Below are 23,425 nucleotides of genomic sequence, written 5' to 3' on the forward strand. Positions count from 1 at the left end.
TTGGGGGGGGGGGGGGGGGGGGGGGGTCACTCCCACACAGTGTCAGCTCCTGAACCCACTCTTTTCTCCTCCCCCCCCCCCCCCCCGCCACCCATAGTCACATACCACCCAAAAAGAATGTAAAGCAGTGAGGTTATTCCATAAAGCAGTGTAAGTTTCGATTGTCACATCCTGCCTGCAAGACAGAAAAAAGCATCCCCACCCCGTCACCCGAAACACCAAATTTCTTACATGTCAACATAACAGATTAACCCTTTAACACCTCATGAGGTGAAAATGGGTTAGCTGTGCTGAAAGTAATCTGTGCCATTACTGGGCCTAATGTGTTGGGGTGGATAAAGGACATGCAAGATGGTGTTCAGGCCTTCAAGTTCTGAGGAAGGGTCACCAGGTCCGAAATGGTAACTTTGATTTCTCTTCATAGATGCTGTAGGACCTGCTGAACTTTTCTAGCAATTTCTGTTTTCGTTCCTAAAGTTATTGAACTCTGTATTGAGTCCTGAAGGCTGCAGGTACCCAAGCAGAGAATGAGATGCTGTTCTTCCAGCCTGTCTTTTATTCCTTCTCTCCCTTCCCACAACACTGATAGAGCCCCATTGATCCTCACTATCCACCCCACCAACATTCATTGCCATTTCCGCCATCTCCAGTGGGATGCCACCACCAGACATTCATTTGTGGGATGTGGGCATTGCTGGTTGGCATTTATTGCCCATTTCTCATTGCCTTTGAGAAAGTAGTGGTGAGTTGTCGTCTTGGACTGCTGCAGTCCCATCTGCTATGCGTTGACCTGCAATGCCATTCATGAGGGAATTGCAGGATTTTGACCCAGCAACTGGAGGAACACCGATATATTTCCAAGTCAGGATAGTGAGTGGTTTGGAAGGAATCTTGAGGATAGTGATGATTCTGCTGCTCTTGTCCTTCTAGATGTTTTTTCCATCTCTAATCAGCATTTCACAGTCTGTTCCCTCTGGGACACCCTGGTCTTCTACTCCACTGCCAACACCTCTCCACATCACCTTCTCATGCAATTCCAGAAGATGCGAAACCTGCTAGTTTGCAACATCCCTCCTCACTTTCTAAAGCTCTAGATACCTTCCTTGTGAAGCACCAATTTGCTGCACTTCACTCAGTCTAGACTATTATTTTCACTGCTTTCAGTGTGATCTCCTCAGTATTGAAGAGGCTGGGCATCACAGGACATCTGTGTTCTGTGTACAAAAATTATCCTGAACTTTCAGTTGCCTACTGTTGCAATCCTTGGCTAACATTTCTATCTTGAGTCTGTTGCATTGCTCCAACGAGGCTCAGTGTAAGCTGAAAGAACAGCATTTGTTGCTTACGGACCTTGTAGCCTTCAAGACTCATTATAGAGTTCAAAAATTTTGGAACCTGAAAGTCCTCTTTCCAAGTTCTTTATCCACTTCCAAGTCCAGGCCTTAACCTCACATGGTAAATATGCTACTTTCTCCCCACCCCCACCCTCCCCTAGCTTATCTCTCCATGCTTCAGGCTCTCTGCCTTTATTCCTGATGAAGGGCATTTGCCCAAAATGTCGATTTCGCTGCTCGTTGGATGCTGCCTGAATTGCTGGGCTCTTCCAGCACCACTGATCAGAATCTGGTTTCCAGCATCTGCAGTTATTGTTTTTACCTCATTGATTTTAACCCTATTGCGAATCCTCTTGCAAGGATGCCTGCCTTGAAGAAGTTTTCCTCATCTCTCTACAAGAATCTCGGAGTCCCTCTCCCACTGCAACTCCCAGGTCATTTCCTCTGCCCTGAAGCTCTTCAATCATGTTGTGAAACAAACTCGGTACGACAGCCACATTTGCTTCCTCAGTGCATGCCTTCGTAACTCTATGCTACTCTTTCCCCACCCCCACCCTCCCCTAGCTTATCTCTCCACGCTTCAGGCTCTCTGCCTTTATTCCTGATGAAGGGCTTTTGCCCGAAACGTCGATTTTGCTGCTCATTGGATGCTGCCTGAATTGCTGTGCTCTTCCAGCACCACTGATCCAGAATCCCTTATCCTCACATGGGCTGTTTCCAGACCAGCCAACCTATTTTTGCCTACTAATGGTCCCCATTATCACCTCTTTCATTTTTCTGAGCATATTATCATTTATCTTTTTGTCTTCCTAATGGTTGTGTTTTATTTTCTCTTGCTTGTACAGTCTCTCTTGTGCCCTCCCAACTTGCACCCACCCCCTGCTATAGTCCTCATTAATACCACCTTTTTCCTAGCTAACACCAGTTCTGAAGAAGGGTCACTGCACTTAGTCATAGTGATGTACAGCACAGAAACAGACTTGTCTATGCCGACCAGTTATCCTAACCTGATCTAGTCCCATTTGCCAGCACTTGGCCCGCATCGCTCTTAAACCCTTCCTATTCATGTACCAATCGAGATACAATTACAGCATTTAAAATGCAACAGCCTCCATCACTTCCTCTGGTAACATATTCCATACACTCACCATCGTCTGCGTGTAAAAGTTGTCCCCTTAGATCCCTTTTAAATCTTTCCCCTCTCACCCTAAACCTATGTCCTCTAGTCTTGGACCCTCCCACCCCAGGGAAAATACCTTGTCTGTTTACCCTATCATTTTATAAACCTCTATAAGGTCACCCCTCAACCTGTGACGGTCCAGGAGAAACAGCCCCAGCCTATTCAGCCTCTCCTTGTGGCTGAAACCCTCCAACCCTGGCAACATCTTTGTAAATCTTTTCTGAACCCTTTCAAGTTTCACAATATCCTTCCTTGGTGTGTTAATTCTGCTTTCTCTCCACAGATGCTGTGAGAGCTGCTGAGTTTATCCAGCAACCTGTTTTATGTCAGATTTCCATCATTTGCAGTTTATCCCCATTCCCATTTGGTTTGACAAACCCATAGCAATATATTACCACCTAACCAACGAACATTAATTTTACGCACTAACCTCTTGTGTTAGATGTTATCTAAAGCCTTCTGAACATCCAAACATGCAACCTCCAGTGGTTCTCCCTTACCTATATTACTTGTTACATCCTCCTCAAAAATACTCCACTAGATTTGTTAAGCAAGATTTACCTTTCATAAACTCTTGCTGGCTTTGTGCAGTCCTGTAAATGGTTTCCAAGTGTTCTGTTATCATACCTTTTATAACAGACCAGCATTTTGCCCACAACTGATATTAGGCTAACTGGTGTGTAATTCTGTTTTATCTCTCCCTACCTTTTTAAATAATCTGATCACATCTAGTTACCAATCAATCAATAGTAATTGCTGCAGTTCTATAGAACTTTGGAATGTGACTACCAAATCATCTAATATTTCCAGGGCAGCTTCCTTTAGGAACCAAATGGAGAACAGGCTACCCTGGAATTGGGTATTTTGTAATGAGAAAGGAATAATTGGCAAACTATTTGTGGGAGGTCCCTTGGGGAATAAGTGACCATAATATGATAGAATTCATCATCAAGATGGAGGATGTTGTGGTTGATTTTGACAGTAGGATCTGGGTCCTCACACTCCCCTATTCTGCTTTCCTTTCTTGCTGAATTTTAAAATGCTCCCAATCCTCAGACTTGCTTTTTCTGACAGTTTTGTGTCTCCTCTTTGGATCCAGTCTTGTCCTGAATTTCTTTTAAAGCCATTGTTGATGCACCCTTTTCCTTTTCTATTTTTGCCCCAGATAAGAATGAATAATTGTGTAATTTATGCACTATTTCTTTAATTATAAACCAGGTCAACTCTTTAAGTAAGATTCCCCAATCCATCCTTGCTGATTCGTGCTTTATACTCTTTATTTAGATTCAAGACCATCATTTTGGATTTGACTATTTAACTCTCCATTCTGATAAGAATTCTATCATATTGTTGTGTGTCCTCAAAGGGGACAGTACAGCAAGCTGTTAATTAATCCTTTCTCTTTGCACAATACCCAGTTTAGGTAGCCTGTCTTCAGGTTGGTTCATCAATCTATTGATCTTAAAAAAAGCCATTACACATACACCAGAAAATCCTTCTCCTGAAAGATCGTTGATGGTATGGTTTGTTGAATCTATATGTATATTAAAGTCACCCATGACTACATATGTGTTGAAAATGTGTTGCTGGAAAAGCGCAGCAGGTCAGGCAACATCCAAGGAACAGGAGAATCGACGTTTCGGGCATTATGCCCGAAACGTCGATTCTCCTGTTCCTTGGATGCTGCCTGACCTGTTGCGCTTTTCCAGCAACACATTTTCTGCTCTGATCTCCAGCATCTGCAGTCCTCACTTTCTCCTCCATGATTACATATGTGCCTTACTGCCTGCGTCTGATTTCTTATTTAATGCCTTACCTTATATCTCCAGTGCTATTTGGGGACTGATAGGTGTCTTTCAACAAGTTTTTACTTGGTGTTTTTATTTTGTAGCTCCATCCATACAGATTCCACATTGTGATTTTCTGAGCCAGTGTCCTTACTCATTATTGCGTTGATTTCTTCCTATATGTCTGTCCTTCCTAAATAATGAACACCCCCTGAATGTTTAGCTTCCATCCTTGGTCATCCTACAGCCATATTCCAATAATTGCAACTATGTCATAACTGTCTATATTTATTTGCTCTGCTAGCTCCTCTACTTTATTGCTCTGTGCATTAAGACACAGTCTTTAGACTTGACTTTTTTAACCTTGTTAGTCATCTTAGTTTTATTTTGCACTGTGGCCCTTTTTTTTTGTCTTTTCGTTTTGCCTTCCATTTGAGGTTCTTGCCGCCGCCTTTCTTCCTCGCCATGTTCCTCCAGCTCCCAGCTCAGGCTCCTGTATCCTTGCCATTGTAATTTACACCATGCCCGACCACATCACATTATGGCATTGAGGTAGCAAATCAGCCATGATTATTATTGAATGGCAAAGCAGTTTTGAATGGCCTATTCCTGCTCCTAGTTTCTACATTTGATTGAACTTCATAAGATGCTGAATTTCTGGATGAGACAAAGATTGGGGAAGTTACGGATATTGAGAAGGGTTGCCAGAGAATACAGGAAGATATAGATAGGCTGGAGACTTAAGTGGAGAAGTGGCAGATATAATTTAAGCTGGGCAAATGTGAGGTAATATATTTTGGGAGGAAGCAAGTATATAGGAAGCAAGTATATGGGAAATGGCAGACCCCTTAGAAGTGTTACATGCAGAGAGATCTAGGTGTACAGGTCCACAGTTTTCTAAAAGTGGCAACACAAGTGTATGGTATGCTTGCCTTCATCGATCAGGACATGGAATATAAATATTAGCAAAACATATTGCAGATGTGTAGTTGGGCCACGTTTAGAATATGGTGTACAGTTCTGGTTACTATGCAACCAGAGGATATAGAGGCGTTGGGGATGGAACAGAAGATTTTTACTGAGTTGTTGCCTGGTTTGGAGGGTCTCAGTAATGAGGAGAGTTTGCACAAACCTGGTTTGTTTTCACTTGACCGTTGGAGGCTGAGGGCGACCTGATAGAAGCTTCCAAAATTGAGAGACATGAATAAAATGAATAGTCATAGTCTCTTTCACCCAAGGTAGAAATATAATTTACTGAGGAACACATATAAAATAAAGGCAGGAGAAAGTGTAAAGGAGATGTGAGAGCTAAGTTCTTTTAAACAAAGGATGGTGAGTACCTGGAGCGTGCTGTCAGAGCAGGTGATGAAGGCAGCGACAATAGCAACATATAAGAAGCATCTTAACAGATACATAAGTGGGGAACAGAGGGATGCAGACCATGTAGAGGCAGTAGGCTTTTAGTATGGAAAAGCGTCATGTGTTCGTGTTGGCTGAAGGGCCTGTTCCTGTGCTGCACTGTGTTATTTGTCCTTTGTCTTGCGAGGTGGACTTGGTAAGGGTATCTCTTTATAGATCGGTCCAGAACTAGGGGTCACTTTAAATTAGGAATCCCCCTAGAGTAAGAGATGAGAAATTTCTTTGAGGTTCGAAATACTTTATAATTTCCCTCATCAGAAAGCAGTGGAAGCCAATTCATTGAATATTTTTGAGGAGATAAAATATTTAGGCAATGGATTTGAAGGTACTGGTTGGAATATAGGATTTGAAGTGTAAACAGATCAGTCATGATCTTTATGGAGTTCATTCGAGCGACTGAATGGACTACTACAGCTCCTACTTTGTTCATAACCATCACAGCGTTTCCCTTCTATTTGCCCAGTTTAAAAAAAAACTAAGGAAACATAGGTTTTGAAAGAAATTATTGATAGTATATAAAATACTGCACTACCAGGCTATCTTAAACTATGCTCTGTTTCTTACCAGGCAGGAGACTGAGGAGGAGGAGGAGGAGGAGGAGGAGGAAGAGGTTGCAGATGGACTGGGTGATACCAGCAGCCAGGAATGTGATGGTAATTTCGATGTCCTTCAGTAATGGATATTTTCTTATCTTTGGGTACCTCCTTCATTCCTGAAAGCCACGTCATTGTACAAGGCTTATTCATGTAACTTGACAATGTGAAAAGAGATCCTTTTACCCATTATGTCCACACTAGTCATCAAACACCTATCTGCTGTTTCCCATTTTCCAGTATTTGGTCCATAGCCTTTTATTGTCCATGGCACTTTAAGTGATGTCTCAATGCTCGTTAAGTGTTGTGACGGTTCCTGTCTTTAACACCTTTGCAGGGCGAGCTGCTTGTATCTATTACACGCTAGGTAAAAAATTCTTCTTTAAATCTCCTCCTGAACCTCCTGCCCTTACCTTTTAAAGGCGTGCTGTCCTAATTATTGATCCCTTACTAAAAGGAAATATTTCTTCCTATCTATCTATACCCCCTTCTGAACCCTCTTTAGTACAGTCACATCCTTTCTATAATGATGAGACCAGAACTGTGTGGCACACAGTATTCCAACTAAGGTCTAACTAATGTCTTCTACCCCTGCTGTTGTATTCAGTGTTCCTACTAATAAAGGTAAGTTATCCATATACCACCTCAAACAACCTTTATCGGCTTGTCTTGTTGTCTTCAAAGATCTGTTGTAAGCATTAACACCAAAGTTCCTCTGATTCTCTGCACTTCCTAGGTTCCTGCCGTTCAACATGTATGCCCTTTTCTGTAGGTATTGGCATATGTTTTAACTTTTATTTGAAGGGCCTCTCTATGCAAAGTGCTGCAAATCCTAATGACTGATTGAAGCTTATGAACATTTTTTGTAATTCTGCTTCAAATTCCCGTGTCCTGTTTCAGGTCTAGTTTGATTTTTATTTAAAACAAATTTTAGTCCCATTTTCAGTCTAGACCTTTGTTCCCAGATTTGATCTTGGTCGTGGGAAAACAGCAATTTGTTTATTGCTGTCTACAATTTCATTTGAAACATTTAAGGATTTTTTTTCCCAAAAACAACTGAGTTACTTTATTCTACTTGTCATAGCTCAAGAGGCAACAGAAAAGGCTGAGAAATAATAAACTGGGACTTGAACGATAATTGACTTTTTCATATGTTCTGTTTTCTCATGGATTTCAAAATTTATACATTGCCCACAAAAGTATTATTCTTGGTAATGTATGTTTGTTTCCATTTTACTTCTAAGCTTAAGTAGAATAAATAGGTTTAAAGTCAAAATTATTAGGTTTGCATGACATTTCAATGATACTTCCATGGTCTGAATTTAAGGATATAGGGAGTAGGCTCATATATTGGCTATTTGACCCTTGAAACCTTCTATAAGACACAAACAATCTTGTACTTCAATTCCACCTCCTTACACCATAACACATCCTTTGATTTCCAAAATATTTATCAGCCTCCGTCTTGAATAAATTCTACGATTAAGGACCAATCATTAGAGCCAAGAGTCCCAAAGATTCGCAAGCTTCTGTTTTGAAGAAATTTTTCTTCCTCTTAGTCCTAAATGGCTGACTCCAAGCTCTGGACTGCTAAGGCAGAGAAATATTCCCCATTGGAAGTGTACTTCACAGATTTTTCTCTTTTGTTTTTAGAAGGATAACGTATGATTCAGTTGAAAACAATTTTCCTTTTTAAGAAATCTGCCCAAGCTGAGGACTAAGGGCTCATTACTGTTAATTTTAACATTGTTGCATTTTAAGGAGTAAGCAAATACTAGTTGCTGTTTCGTTTTTAGAAGAGTTGGAGTGTTCTACCATCTCTGATTCTTGTTCAACTGAATCAGCACATGGTTTATCTAAGGTGGCCTTTAGTGAACTACCGGAATCTACTGATGCCAGGTAAGTTTGCTGAAATGTTTTATTTAATTTGACTGAAGAACTGAAAGTCTTACTGTAGTTTGCTTTTATTTTCCTAGTATTCTGTAAGGAATTGTACAAAGATTGATAGAATTCCTAGAGTCCAAAAAGAGGCTATTCAGCCCATCAACTCTCACCCAGACACCTACCTTTTCTCCAAAACTTCTCATTTACCCCATGGCAAATCCTCCTAGATACAACAGGCAATTTAGCATGGCCAATCCACCTCGTCTGCACATCTTTGGACTGTGGGAGGAAACCAGAGCACCTGGATGAAACCCTTGATAACACTGGGAGAATGTGCATTTTTCGCACAGTCAGTCAACTGAGGCAGGAATCGAACCCCAATCCCTGGCACTGAGGCAGTTTATTCTCTCCCTCTCTTCCTTATCTGTACCTTTTTAAGTTATACTGCTTTGAAATGTATTCGTTTCTCCATGGACATAACTGGGCACTTTGAATCAAGATGCATATTTGTCTAGTTCTTTATTTAATGCTGCAGGTTGCAATGTTTCTTTTAATTTGAGACAAAGTTGATGTCTATTAGGGTTAGAAACTTCCTGACTTTCATGTTGCTAGGTGCTTAGATGTTACTTAGATGTTGATTAGATTGTTGAATGGATATTGGTTGCTATTAAGATAAAAGCCTGCTGAAACTTAGGAGAATTTTTTTAACCTGAATATAGTCCATGCTCATTGCAGAGCCATACCAACTTTTGGGTTTTCGTGGCCAAATAACTTGTTCACTATTTGATCAAAATTCCTCATTCCCCATTTATTTTTAAAGAAAGGATATTCATCAGATGGGCACATGGGCCGGGGAGTGGCAGATGGAGTTTAATTTAGATAAATGTGAGATGCTGCGTTTTAGACAGGCAAATCAAGGCAGGGTATATACACTTAATGATAAGGTCCTGTTCAGCAACAAGTGTTGCTGAACAGAAAGACCTTGGCGTGCAGGTTCATAGTTCCTTGAAATTGGAGTCGCAAGTAGATAGGGTAGTGAAGAAGGCATTTGGTATGCTTGCCTTTATTGGTCAGTGCATTGAATAAAGGAGTTGGGAAGTCATGTTTGTGGCTGTACAGGACATTGGTTAGGCCACTTTTGCAGTATCGCATACAATTCTGGTCTCTGTCCTAATGGGAAAGATGTTGTGAAACTTGGAAGGGCTCTGAAAAGATTTACGAGGACATTACCAGGGTTGAAGGGTTTGATCAAAAGGAGGAGGCTGTATAGGCTGGGGCTGTTTTCACTGGACTTTCAGAGGCGGAGGGGTGACCTTTTAGAGGTTAATAAAATTCAGGGACATGGATAGAGTAAATAACGAAGATCTTTTCCCTGGGATGGGGGAGTCCAAAACTAGAGGGCATAGATTTAAGGTGAGTGGGGAAAGATTTAAAAGGGACCTAAAAGGGCGCACGTTTCACGCAAAGGGTGGTGCATGTATGGAATGAGCTGCCAGAGGAAGTGGTGGAGGCTGGTACAATTACAACATTTAAAAGGCATTTGAATGGGTATATGAATAGGAAAGATTTGGAGGGATATGGGCCAAGTGCTGGCAAATGGGACTAGATTTCTTTGGGCTATCTGGTTGGCATGGATGAATTGGACTGAAGGTTCTGTTAACGTGTTGTAATCTCTGACTGTGTGTGTTCTTCTACTCATTGTACAAAGTCCAACGGTTGTGAAAATGTATGTTGCTGCCATTTTATCTGAGGTAGCTTCCAGCAACCCCTATCTCAAATAAGTAATTTCTGTGTTTTTCATATTGATGTTTTGAACAATCTTTATGCAATTTTCTCCTCACATCAAGATATATTTCTTGCAATGGTATTTAGTGTACAGTGAATTTAATGTTGTATACTGCTAATGCACTTACATATTCTCTGTGATTCCCTTTTTCCCTAAGGAATGTTTTTGATTCTTGCTACCCACAAGTAACTGAATGTAAAATTCAAGTTGCTAAACCAGCATTGGTAAAAAGCTTATTTCATGATATGCCTCTGACGATTTACTTTGGAACTTCGAATGAGAAAAGTAAGGAAGAAAACCTAGATTTATTTGTACTTATTGTTTCAGTAAAGGATTTTGTATTCATTCATATGGTGCTGCATTGTTTCAAGAAAAAAATAAAATTTGAATTTCTTTTCCTTTGTTTGGGTCTCTTAATTTTGGTTTACTTTTAAACTTCTGCACCCAATACATCTTGTCTGTCTTCTAATTTCTTTCTGTATGGCTGTCCCTTCCTTGTTTAAATCTCATGTCGAGACCTAGATATTTGGACGCAAATGATCTCTTCCCAGGTGTGAATTCATTTGCAAGCTTGATATTACGTTGCCTTTTTGTTCACTCTGGTTATTCTTCAATAAGTCATACTGCTGGTCTGCCTTTTTGGATTAGTGTAGTCTGTGTTGTAGAGGTCTTCCCATAGTCCCTATTCTCTGGGATCCAATAGGAGGTTTAGCACTGGAGTCATCGTTGTGGTTCTGTTCGCCGAGCTGGGAATTTGTGTTGCAGACGTTTCGTCCCCTGTCTAGGTGACATCCTCAGTGCTTGGGAACCGGAGGAAAGATCACAGAAGTGCTTCACAGGAGGCTCCCAAGCACTGAGGATGTCACCTAGACAGGGGACGAAACGTCTGCAACACAAATTCCCAGCTCGGCGAACAGAACCACAACAACGAGCACCCGAGCTACAAATCTTCTCTCAAACTTTGAACTGGAGTCACCCTTCGGCAAACCAGGTAGAACAGCGTATTTCATCCACTGAAAAGATGATAGTATACAGGACTCAACGCAATTTAACAACTTTACGGTCACTTTTATATGTTTTTAAATTTTCTGGATTCTTTTAAAATGAAATTTGTCCTGGATTTCTGATCCAACCATGTAACTATTACGCAACCATCTTTGAAACGTTCATGGCCTGCGAAGGAAGTTTGAAGGCTAGTACTTATTAACCTATCCAGTTTCTGAAAACAGACACACAACTTAAGGAAGTTCTATTAATGTGTGAAAGAAGGGAAAGCACATTTGATAACACTGAAAGGAAAATGACGTGAGAAGAGAGGGAGATTTGTATCCTGGTTTGAGGAACAGTGAAAAGAATTTATGGAGGGGGTCAACGCATTGGGATACGTGAGTGGCCAGGGAGGTAAGGGAAGGAACATAACACAGGCGAAAGCTTTGAAGGAAGGAATGAAATTTGTTTCATTGTGTTTTGTGGAAATGTTTTCAGTTTTGTTGTGAAATTGTGAAAAATCCTCATTGTTGGGTCCTTGCCTTAATTTCCCTAATCTTATTTGCTCAATGCCAATTAGCACATGGCTCAGGTAGTAATCCAGAGGTTTTTACTTTTGATTGTTTTTCAATTTTTAGTATCTAGCCTCTCGTACTCCCTCCGCAGAATTTCTTTCCTAATTCTACCTATGTTGTTTGAAAAAGCATGAATAACAACCACTGAATTCTCCCAACTTGCAGTAATTTCATCTCCAACACAGTTCAGATATTCCAAATACTGGGACTGGAGACACAACACAGCCATCTGGACTTACTGTCTTGGTTGCAGCAAACAATGTCGGTTCTCTCTCTTCCCCCTCTTTCTCCTTTTCCCCCCACCCTACCGCAAAGTGTCTTGCAATCACTGCGTTGCTATTTGTTCCTTGCTCTTGTATGGCTTCCTGTGTTATCTACTGGATGTTGGCTCACCCATCCTGTAGCCCTCATTCTCATTCAAACAAGTTGTGAAATCCCCAGATTTCTTGGACAGTTGCAAAGCCCAGTAATCCTGTGCTGCTGCTCTCTGTATTCCCTTACCCGCTTCATTTGTGGTCTCACACTCACTCATGTTTCTGACCACTGATTAAAGCAGAGGACTTTCTCCAAAGGCACGTGGTCACCTCTGGACTAGTGTGTCCAGGAAACATCCCTTCCCATCATTCATAGAACATTATAGCGCAGTACAGGCCCTTCGGCCCTCGATGTTGTGCCGCCCTGTCATACTAATCTGAAGTCCATCCCACCTACACTATTCCATGTACGTCCATATGCCTGTCCAATGACGACTTAAATGCACTTAAACTTGGCGAATCTACTACCGTTGCAGGCAAAGCATTCCATATCCTTACTACTCTCTGAGTAAAGAAACTATCTCTGACATCTGTCTTATACCTATGTCCCCTCACTTTAAAGTTGTGTCCCCTCGTGTTTGCTGTCCCCATACTTGGAAAAAGGCTGTCCCTGTCCACCCTATCTAACACTCTGATTATCTTGTATGTCTCTATTAAGTCACCTCTCAACCTTCTCTCTAATGAGAACAGCCTCAAGGCCCTCAGCTTTTCCTCGTAAGACATTCCTTCAATACCAGGCAACATCCTAGTAAATCTCCTCTGCACCCTTTCCAAAGCTTCCACATCCTTCTTATAATGCGGTGACCAGAACTGTACACAATATTCCAAGTATGGCCATACCAGAGCTTTGTACAGCTGCAGCATGACCTCCTGGTTCCAGAACTCAATCCCTCTATTAATAAAGGCCAAAACTCTGTATGCCGCCTTAACAACTCTGTCAATCTGGGTGGCAACATTCAGGGATCTGTGTACATGGACACCGAGATCCCTTTACTTATCTGCACTCCCAAGAATCTTACCATTAGCCCAGTACTTTGCTTTCCGGTTACTCCGACCAAAGTGTATCACCTCATACTTGTCCACATTAAACTCCATTTGCCACCTCTCAGCCCAGCTCTGCATCCTATCTATGTCTCTCTGCAACCTACTACATCCTTCGTCACTATCCACAGCTCCACTGACCTTAGTGTCGTCTGCAAATTTACTAACCCACCCTTCTAAGCCCTCATCCAGGTCATTTATAAAAATGAGGAACAGCAGTGGGCCCAACACCAACCCTTGCGGTACGCCGCTAGTAACTGGACACCAAGATGAACATGTTCCATCAACTACAACCCTCTGTTTTCTTTCAGCAAGCCAATTACTGATCCAGCAGGTCAGGCAGCATCCAAGGAGCAGGAGAATTGACGTTTCGGGAATGAGCCCATTTTCAGGAAAGAAGGACTTTCCTGAAGAAGGGCTCATGCCCGAAACGTCGATTCTCCTGCTCCTTGGATGCTGCCAGACCTGCTGCGCTTTTCCAGCAACACATTTTCAGCTCTGATCTCCAGCAACTGCAGTCCTCACTTTCTCCCCAATTACTGATCCAAACTGCTATGTCTCCCACAATCCCATTCCTCTGCATTTTGTATAATAGCCTACTGTGGGGAACCTTATCGAACGCCTTGCTGAAATCCACATACACCACGTCAACCTGTTTACTCTCATCTACCTGTTTGGTCACTTTGTCAAAAAACTCAATAAGATTTGTTAGGCACCACCTACCCTTCACAAAACCGTGCTGACTGCCCCGATCAGATTATTCTTTTCTAGATGGTTATAAATCCTATCTCTTATAACCTTTTCCAACACTTTACCAACAACTGAAGTGAGACTCACTGGTCTGTAATTACCAGGGTTGTCTCTGCTACCCTTTTTGAACAAGGGAACCACATTTGCTATCTTCCAGTCCTCAGGCACTATTCCTGTAGACAATGATGATTTGAAGATCAACGCTAAAGTGGCAATCTCTTCCCTTGCTTCCCAGAGGATCCTAGGATAGATCCCATCCGGCCCAGGGGACTTGTCCATTTTCAATACCTTTTCCTTGTGAACCTCAATCTCTTCTAGTCTAGGTGCAAGTATCTCTATCTTCCTCGCCAACATTTTCATTTTCTATAGTGAACACTGTCGAAAAATATTTATTTAGTGCTTCCCCTATCTCCTCTGACTCCACACACAACTTCCCACTATTATCCTTGATTGGCCCTAATTTAACTCTCGTCATTCTTTTATTCCTAACATATCTGTCGAAAGCCTTAGGGTTAACCCTGATCCTATCCGCCAACAACTTCTCATGTCTCCTCCTGGCTCTTCTGAGCTCCCTTTTTAGGTCTTTCCTGACTTCCTTGTAACCCTCAAGCGCCCTAACTGAGTTTTCACATTTTGTCCTCACATAAGCCGCCGCCTTCTTGACCAGGGGTTCCACTTCCTTAGTAAACCACGGCTCACGCGTTCTATATCTTCCTCCCTGCCTGACAGATACATACTTGTCTAGGACACACAGGAGCTTTTCCTTGAATAAGCTCCACATTTTTAATGTGCTCATCCCCTGCAGTTTCCTTCTCCATTCTACGCTTCCTAATTCTTTCCTAATTGCATCGTAATTTCCCTTCCCCCATCTGTAACACTTGCTCGGTGGAGTACACCTATCCCTTCCCATCACTAAACTAAACCTGAGAGAATTGTGATCGCTGTCTCCAAAGTGCTCACCTACTTCCAAATCTAACACCTGGCCAGGCTCGTTACCCAGTACTAAATCTAAAGTGGCTTTGTCCCTTGTCGGCCTGTCTACATACTGTGTCAGGATGCCCTCCTACACACACTGGACAAAAACTGACCCATCTATAGTACTCGTATTGTAGTGATCCCAGTCAATATTTGGATAGTTAAAGCCCCCCATGACAACTACCCTGCCTATCTCACCCCTATCGAGAATCATCTTTGCTATCCTTTCCTCGACATCTCTGGGACTATTTGGAGGCCTTTTGAAAACTCCCAGCATGGTGACTTCTTTCCTGTTTCTAAGCTCAGCCCATACTACCTCAGTTACCGAGTCCCCAAACATCCTTTCTTCAACTGTAATATTGTCCCTGATCAACAATGCCACACCTCCCCCTCTTTTACCATCTTCTCTGTTCTTACTGAAACATCTGAATCCCAGAACCTGCAACAGCCATTCCTGTCCCTGCTCTATCCATGTCTCAGTAATGGCCACAACATCGAAGCCCCAGGTACCAACCCATGCTGCCAGTTCACCCACTTTATTTCGGATGCTCCTCGCGTTGAAGTTGTAAAAAAATTCTCAACCTGTACTCTCTATTGGGATTTCTAGAAGGAGCAGGAATTCTTGAGGTCACTTGCATCTTCTGGTACAGCAATTCTAACTAACGCAAGCCGAGACTGCATAAACTATACAGAACTGGCTCCAAGGTAGAAGGCAGAGGATGGAGGGTTGTTTTTTTCAGACTGGAGGCCTGTGACTAGTGGAGTGCCACAAGGATCGGTGCTGGGTCCACGACTTTTTGTCATTTATATAAATGATTTGGATGTGAGCATAAGAGGTACAGTTAGTAAGTTTGCAGATGACACCAAAAATTGGAGGCGTAGTGGACAGCAAAGAGGGTTACCTCAGATTACAACAGGATCTGGACCAGATGGGCCAATGGGCTGAGAAGTGGCATACTGAGTTTAATTCGGATAAATGTGAGGTGCTGAATTTTGGGAAAGCAAATCTTAGCAGGCCTTATACACTTAATGGTAAGGTCGTAGGGTGTGTTGCAGAACAAAGCGACCTTGGAGTGCAGTTTCATAGCTCCTTGAAAGTGGAGTCGCACGTAGATAGGATAGTGAAGGCGGCATTTGGTATGCAGGAGTTGGGAGGTCATGTTGCAGCTGTAGAGGACATTGGTTAGGCCACTGTTGGAATATTGCGTGCAATTCTGGTCTCCTTCCTATCGGAACGATGTTGTGAAACGTGAAAGGGTTCAGAAAAGATTTACAAGGATATTGCCAGCATTCGAGGATTTGAGCTAGAAGGAGACACTGAACAGGTGGGGGGGTGTTTTCCCTGGAGTGTTGGAGGCTGAGGGGTGACCTTATAGAGGTTTACAAAATTTATGAGGGGCATGGATAGGATCAATAGACAAAGTCTTTTCCCTAGGATGGGAGAGTCCAGAATTAGAGGGCATAGGTTTAGGGTGAGAGGGGATAGATATAAAAGAGACCTATGGGGCAACATTTTCACACACAGGGTGGTATGTGTATGGAATGAGCTGCCAGAGGAAGTGGTAGAGACTGGTACAGTTGCAACATTTAAAAGCCATTTGGATGGGTACGTGAATAGGAAGGGTTTGTAGGGATATTTGGTCGGCATGGATGGGTTGGACCGAAGGGTATGTTTCCATGCTGTACATCTCTATGATTCTATGTCTGGGAGATATTTGTTTACTTTCTGCTTTCCAAGATAATAACATCAAATTGGGGAGAATTGTGTTCTGAGTTCCATCATCAGAGTAAGCACTAGGGATGTTTTAGTTTGCATTTATGATTCAAAACAAATCAGAGCAATATCCATACCTGTTATGTCATTGCACAGCTACCCAGGTTTTCTTGTGGGCCCTGCAAAACTGACTGACTTTGTTCCTGATGGAGGGTACTTAAGGAATTCAAGACTAAACTGCAGAGGATTTTAAATGCATGTGCTAAACATGCAAGAGCAGGAACTTTGAAAATGAATTTGTAGTAGTCGCTGGCAAGTGTTATAACTTTAAATCAAAGCCAATCTATCTGTCTGGTTTGTTTTGTAATTGTCAGCGGTGTAATGCATGAAGAATTGCTTCGCATAGTAATGAGTAGAGGTCTTGAGAAAAGTACTTATCAAGACAGTGGTGTGGTGTATATTGTAGAATGTAGTGAACATGAGTAATGAGTTTTCAGGATGGTGGAGAAGGCAAGATCAACGGTGAATCAAGAATAGGCAGTGTATCCTAAGGAATGAGAACGTGCTGAGGAAGCTGGTAGATGATTTGAGGATTTAGAATTAAGATGGAGGGAGTGGTATAGTAAATGGCTTGAAATTGAAAATGGGAAGCTCCTACTAGCAACTGAGGAGGCAACCATGAAGAAATATGGAGTTGAGAGGGGAAAGATGTAAGCAACCTAAGGCGCAACTTTTTTACACAGGGTGGTGTGTGTATGGATTGAGCTGCCAGAGGAAGTGCTGGAGGCTGGTACAATTGCAATATTTAAAATGCATCTGGATGGGTACATGAATAGGAAGGATTTGGAGGGATATGGGCCGGGTGCTGGGAGGTGGGTCTAGATTGGGTTGGGATATCTGGTCGGCATGGACGGGTAGGACTGAAGGGTCTGTTTCCATGCTGTACATCTCTATGACTTGCCCTTAAGCTGGTAACAGCTAAGCTGGAGGGTTTTAAGAAAATAGGACAAAAATAGCAAATTGATTTGAGAAGTAAGATCAAATATGATTTAATTTGCATTGTTAAAAAAGCTCAAGGACTGAATGGTGACTCCCGTTCTGTATAGTGTCCATATATTTTTACTTCTGACAAGGATTAATAGATAACAATCAAAGTAGGAATTTTCCTTAAAGTTACACTGAGGCCATGTGTGCATTACAGTAACTCATCACAAAATTTGGATTAAACCTAAATCTCTGATCTGTAAGACTCATTACTTATTGTCTCAAATAATTGAACTTGCTTTGCTATTAAAAGTCTTAAGTTTGCAGCTTTTAAAACAATCTTTTTGTTTGCTTTGCATCTTTCAGAATAGGATTGCTGTGTAATTTCAGTTTTCTTTACTGAGTGACTGACTTTGACTTTGATATTCACAGTTGAACTTTTGCCGTGGGATCAACGAAGACAGATGAAATGGAAAATGTCCACCGTGACGCCAATAGTGGTGAAAAATGCTATTGCCAGATCACATTTTAAAATTACTAAAAGTAAGTCATGTGAGCACTAATAAGTGTGTCTTAACCTTTTGATTCCACTTTTAAAATTTGGCACTAATTATGCAATTATTGCTGGTTTATGGATTTCATGAAAGATTAAGAAACTTGGACTGTGATTTCTCAATATAACAGGTAAAATTGCAAAACAGCAACTTAATACTGTCACATCTAACAAATGTGTTTAGCCAATGGCTATTATATGGAAAAGCACCGTTCAATTTTCAGTTGAAAACACCCCACATATTGGGATATAGTCCTGAAAGCACCTAAGTCCCATATAATTAAAATAAAATTTGAATTACTTAAATAACCATCCGCCAATGACTCAGCAATACTAAATTGAACTAAAGAACGTGAATGTGCAATTAAGTATCAACACATCTTTAACATCTGAAAGTTCAATAGTCAGTGCTACTGCACCTTGTTGACTGTGAACATCCCAGTTAACTGACTGTAACAGAGATAAACTGTTCTTGCTGCTTAGAACCAAGAAGAGGAAATCATATTTTACAGTGCCTCTGCCAAAGCAAAAATGTATGGTTGCTGAGTGCACTTGCCTGATGCTTCTCCACAGGTGAAATTACCAGTGCTCACTGTGTAGGTTCAAAAGTCAGAAATGGCCACTGGGATGAGAGATTGGATAGCGGTCTTCCCCTACTGAAAAATCAAGTGGCATTTAAAAATTGCCTTAAAGTGGAAAATTGATATGTTGTACATTTCAGGATGTTATGATTGGCTGGGCTGCTGGGGACATCACATGAAATCACCACTATTCAGAACCCTTCGGGAATATCAGAAGGTAAGCCATTAGAATTTCAATATTAATATTACTGTGAGCTCTCCCTTTCAATGCAAGTGCTTATTCTATTTTTATCGAAATATTAAAAAAAGCACGTATTTATTGTTGCAATTATCTGTCTGTCTTTGAACTCCTAAAACCAATGCCGATGTATCCCTTCAGGACTTGAAAGCCAGACTCGATGTTTTCCCTGAACCCTATATGAACGTTTTAATCATAATTTCATCCTTTTTCTGTTGTTGATGGTGGTTACTATTCTGCCCTAAAATGGAGACTCTTGAGCCAAAGCATTGGCTTTTTGAGTGGCTAAGTCCAATTTTAGCACCAGATTACCTTTATACGACACCTTTCCTATGAGGAAATGTATGCTATTCACATGTCTTGGGGATATGCATCAATCAGAGACCTCTGTATTCCTCCCAGCTTCATTCATTCATTGGATGTGGGAGTCACTGGCTAGGCCAGCATTTATTGCTCGTTGCTACTTGCCCTCAAGAAGCTAGTGGTAAGCTGCCGCCTTGAACCGCTCATTGCCCTCCTTTTTAAACTTTCCTTTCGTGGCTGTGCTTTCAGTTGTTTGGGTCCAAAGTTCTGAATATACCTCCCTCCACCTTTGGGTCTTCACTTACCTTCTCACAACGATCGTAAAGCTTACCTCTGACCAATTTTTTTTTTTATATAGGTATTTTTATTGAAAAAAGAGAATTTTTGAGGTCTTTTACAAAATTACAAAAGTAATACATGTGTTTGACAAGGTTCCCCATGGGAGACTGATTAGCAAGGTTAGATCTCATGGAATAGAGGGAGAACTAGCCATTTGGATACAGAACTAGCTCAAAGGTAGAAGACAGAGGGTGGTGGAGGATTGTTTCTCAGACTGGAGGCCTGTGACCAGTGGAGTGCCACAAGGATCGGTCCTGGGCCCACTACTTTTTGTCATTTACATTAATGATTTGGATGCGAGCGGCCCACTACTTTTTGTCATTTACATTAATGATTTGGATGCGAGCAGAAGAGGTACAGTTAGTAAGTTTGCAGATGACACCAAAATTGGAGGTTTAGTGGACAGCGAAGAGGGTTACCTCAGATTACAACAGGATCTGGACCAAATGGGCCATTGGGCTGAGAAGTGGCAGATGGAGTTTAATTCAGATCCCTGTTAGGCAGTCCAAACCTCTGGTGCAACTGCTCAAAGGACGACATAACCTCCCCATCGAACAGGTCTCCAAAGCAGGAGATACCTCTGGACTTCCAAGTTTTAAATGTTGCATCTGTTACACCTGGCTGAAATCCCGGTGCTCCCACTATAGGAGTATAAGGGGAGGTTTTTAGCAGGTTACCCTCATCTTGTTGCATTATCCTCCAGGCTTTAATTGTATTTAATAATACAATTATTTTATTGTTTTTAACAATAGCCCATAATAGCTCTCATCTTGTCTATAAATAAAAGATTGATGAGGGGACATTTTGTTTGGGAGGTCTCAATGTCTAACCAGATTGGGTCTCTTGTGACCCACAATCAGTCAGCTACAGAAGATACCTCCTAAAATCTGGAAAGTCCAGTTCTCCCCTTGCTTGTGGGAGCTGCAGCTTTTCTAATTTGATAAGGGTCCGTTTATGATTCCAAATAAAGGAGCCGAGCCAGCCGGAGAGCTTATACAACGCCTGTCTCGGCAGCATTAGGGGGAGCATTCTCATTGGATGTAGAAGACGAGGTAGAATATTCATCTTAACTAGGGCTACTCTGCCTAACCAGGATATTGAAGGTCCTGCCTTGTTTTCTCTAAGTGCATGAAATTAGCTTTATACAGCTGACCAAATACTGGTGTGATAAAAATACCTAGGTACAGAAAATCTTTTAGTGACCACTGAAAGGGAATCAAGATCCGTCCGGTAAATTGGATACACTGGCAAGACCTCCCAACGGCATGGCCTCAGATTTCACAAAATTTGTTTTATAGCCTGAAAATATCCCAAATAAATTAATCACTTGGATTAGACGGGGCACAGATATCAAACGATCACTTAAGAAGAGGAGGACATCATCCGCAGAGAGTGATTTTATGTTTGCCCAATCCAATCCTCTGAATCTTTATGTTAGGGTCAGTTCGTATAGCTTCCGCCAGTGGTTCAATCACGAGCGTGAATAATAATGGTGAAAGAGGACGTCCCTGACGACAGCCCCTGCCAACACTAAAGCGATCTGAACTTAAACCATTGGTGATCACTGCTGCTTTGGGATCATTACTGAAACCCATTTAATTAAATACCTCTCTGACACCGAACCTTTCCAGTGTATAAAAAAGGTATGGCCGTTCTACCCGATCAAATGCCTTCTCTGCGTCCCAAGGCGACAGCTAAACCTGGTAATGTTCCCTGTTGACAGGCTTGTATCATATTTAAGACCCTTCTAATATTATTAGTTGACCTGTGGCCCTTTATAAATCCTGTCTGGTCCTCTTGTATGGTGAGACCTTCTCCAGTCTTAATGCTAATATTTTAGAAAGAATTTTGAAATCCACATTTAGTAAGGATATCGGTCTATATGATGAGCAATCTTCTGGGGCCTTTCCCTTTTTAAGAATAAGAAAGATGTTTGCTTCTCTCAACGAAGGCGGGAGGCGGCCCTGACTATGTGAATAATCATACATATTTATGAGTGGCCCAATCAGTTCCCCTCTAAATTCTTTATAGAACTCAACTTGGAATCCGTCTGGTCCAGGTGCTTTGCCACTCCGAAGCTGCCTAACCGCGTCGAGTACTTCCTGGGTTGTCGGAGGGCATTCAAAATCAACACCTGCTCAGAGGTTAAGCCCGGAAGGGCCAAATTTTTAATGAAGGATTCCATCTTCTCGGTTCTATCCTCGCAGTCCTGCGATTTATACAGTTCAAAATAGAACTTTGTAAAGGCTGTATTGATCTTTTTACAATCACTAGTCAAGGTACCAGCACTTTCTCTAATAGACGTAATGGCTTGAGCCTTTTCCTAGGTATGCTAGGTATCTGCCATGCTGGTCGCCAAATTCAAATAATCTCTGCTTTGTGAATAATATTTCCCTCTTTGCTGTTTGGGTAAGTGCAGTATTCAAGGCTGCCCTAAGGGCTGTGATCCTTTGTAGCTTAGTAATGGAACGCCTGTTAAGATATGCTGTCTCAGCTACCTTCAAGCAAGCCTCAAGCAGGCGCTGTTGCTCTCCCTTTTGTCTTTTCCGAGACGCAGAATATGAGATGATCAAGCCTCGCACATGTGCCTTAGTGGTCTCCCACATCATCAATGGGTCACTGGCCGTACCTGAATTAATTTCCCAGAAGGTTTTGAATTCCTGCGAAAAATACTTTATAAATTTGCTATCCTTCAATAAGAAGGGATCCATATGCCAATGTCGGGGGCCTATCCCATCATCCCTAATCTTGACTTCCATATATACTGCGGCATGATCAGAAATTACATTAATACCTACTTTACAAGACAGTATGGAATTCAAAAGGGTCGAGGGGGCAACAAAATATCAATTCTGGTATGGCATTTGTGTGGGTTAGAGTAGAAAGTAAAGTGTCTATCCTAGGGGTGAAGGCCCCTCCATACATCTACTAGCCCTAGCTCCTTCATATGTTCCAGTTGTCTACATCTCGGAGATATTCCCGTAGTGTTCTTAGGTATCCTGTCTGTCTCTGGGTCCATAATACAGTTAAAATCTCCTCCTATAATTATATGGTGGACTCCAAAAGCCATCAACTTAGAGAACACTTCCGTTACGAATTTAAAGAGATGCGTCGGAGGGCAATAAAGATTCAAAATTCCATATTCCTCTCCATGTATTAGGGCTTTGATCAGCATATACTGTCCAGACTCCCTATCCACATGGTTTGGATCCCGCAGTCTATTTAAGAGAGTCCAAGAATTCTTTTGCTTTTTCCGGCGACCCAAAGTTGTAAATGGATCCTCTATGGCTGAAGCGCAGCGTTGCCGGATAGCGCATGGAATATTGGATATTTGGGTCTCTCAGACATTTTTTGCTTCATCGAATGCCCTCCTCTTGTGGACCATGGTTGTAGAGAAGTCCTGAAATAACATTATTCTGAAACCCTTGTGCATCTTGGCCTGGGGATCCTTCCCCAGGACTTTGGAGGCTTCCAGGCACATTTCTTTTTCTTTGGTAGCATTGTAGTCCGATTAGAACCGGGAGGGGGTGCTAGTCCAACCTGGGCCTGCGTATAGCAACCCATTGGGCCCACTCCACCCACACCCGACCTGGTCCTAACTCCAACTTCAATAATTGTGGGAGCCGTCGCTCCAAAAGGTCTACAAACTGGCCTTCCTCTTCGCGTTCAGGAAGGCCCAGCAACCAAATATTTTTCCGACGGCCCTGATCATCAAAGTCGTCGATGTGCTCCTCCAGGGTCCGGATTCGCTGCTCAAGAGCCCGGACCTGACCTACAGATGACTCGGCAGCCGTCTCGGACGCCGCGGCCCATTGCTCCACCCCTCCGACGCACTGCTCAAGTTTTTCGATTTCTCGGTCATGCTTCTGCAGCATGACTGAGAACGATTCCCACCTTGACCAGGACTCAATAAGAGCGTTGATCTTCTCTTGAAGTTTGGTGATCCTAGAGATCAGGCTCCCCTCCGCAGGTATATTCCCCCAAGGCGGCTGCAGGCGTCTCTGCTGCTGTGGGAGTGGGTGGGGGAGGGGTTCATGCCTGTTGCAAGCTGTGGGAGTTTTTACCCTTAGTCATTTTAGAAACAGCAC

At 42.2% G+C, this 23,425-nt stretch overlaps 1 protein-coding gene across 2 annotated transcripts in view; it reads left to right on the forward strand.

Annotated features, from left to right (window-relative positions):
• ttll4 (tubulin tyrosine ligase-like family, member 4) overlaps positions 1–23,425 on the forward strand; it is a 108,759-nt gene that overhangs the window by 41,723 nt on the left and 43,611 nt on the right. For both annotated transcript variants that reach the window (XM_043694274.1, XM_043694273.1), the window contains exons 3-7: positions 6,288–6,373; positions 8,110–8,212; positions 10,141–10,268; positions 17,756–17,866; positions 18,598–18,674. In XM_043694274.1, coding sequence (XP_043550209.1) covers positions 6,288–6,373; positions 8,110–8,212; positions 10,141–10,268; positions 17,756–17,866; positions 18,598–18,674 — 505 coding nt within the window. The remainder of the gene's footprint in view (positions 1–6,287; positions 6,374–8,109; positions 8,213–10,140; positions 10,269–17,755; positions 17,867–18,597; positions 18,675–23,425) is intronic.

This window comes from Chiloscyllium plagiosum, chromosome 7, assembly GCF_004010195.1.
Source record: "Chiloscyllium plagiosum isolate BGI_BamShark_2017 chromosome 7, ASM401019v2, whole genome shotgun sequence".
NCBI classification, from domain to species: Eukaryota; Metazoa; Chordata; class Chondrichthyes; order Orectolobiformes; family Hemiscylliidae; genus Chiloscyllium; species Chiloscyllium plagiosum.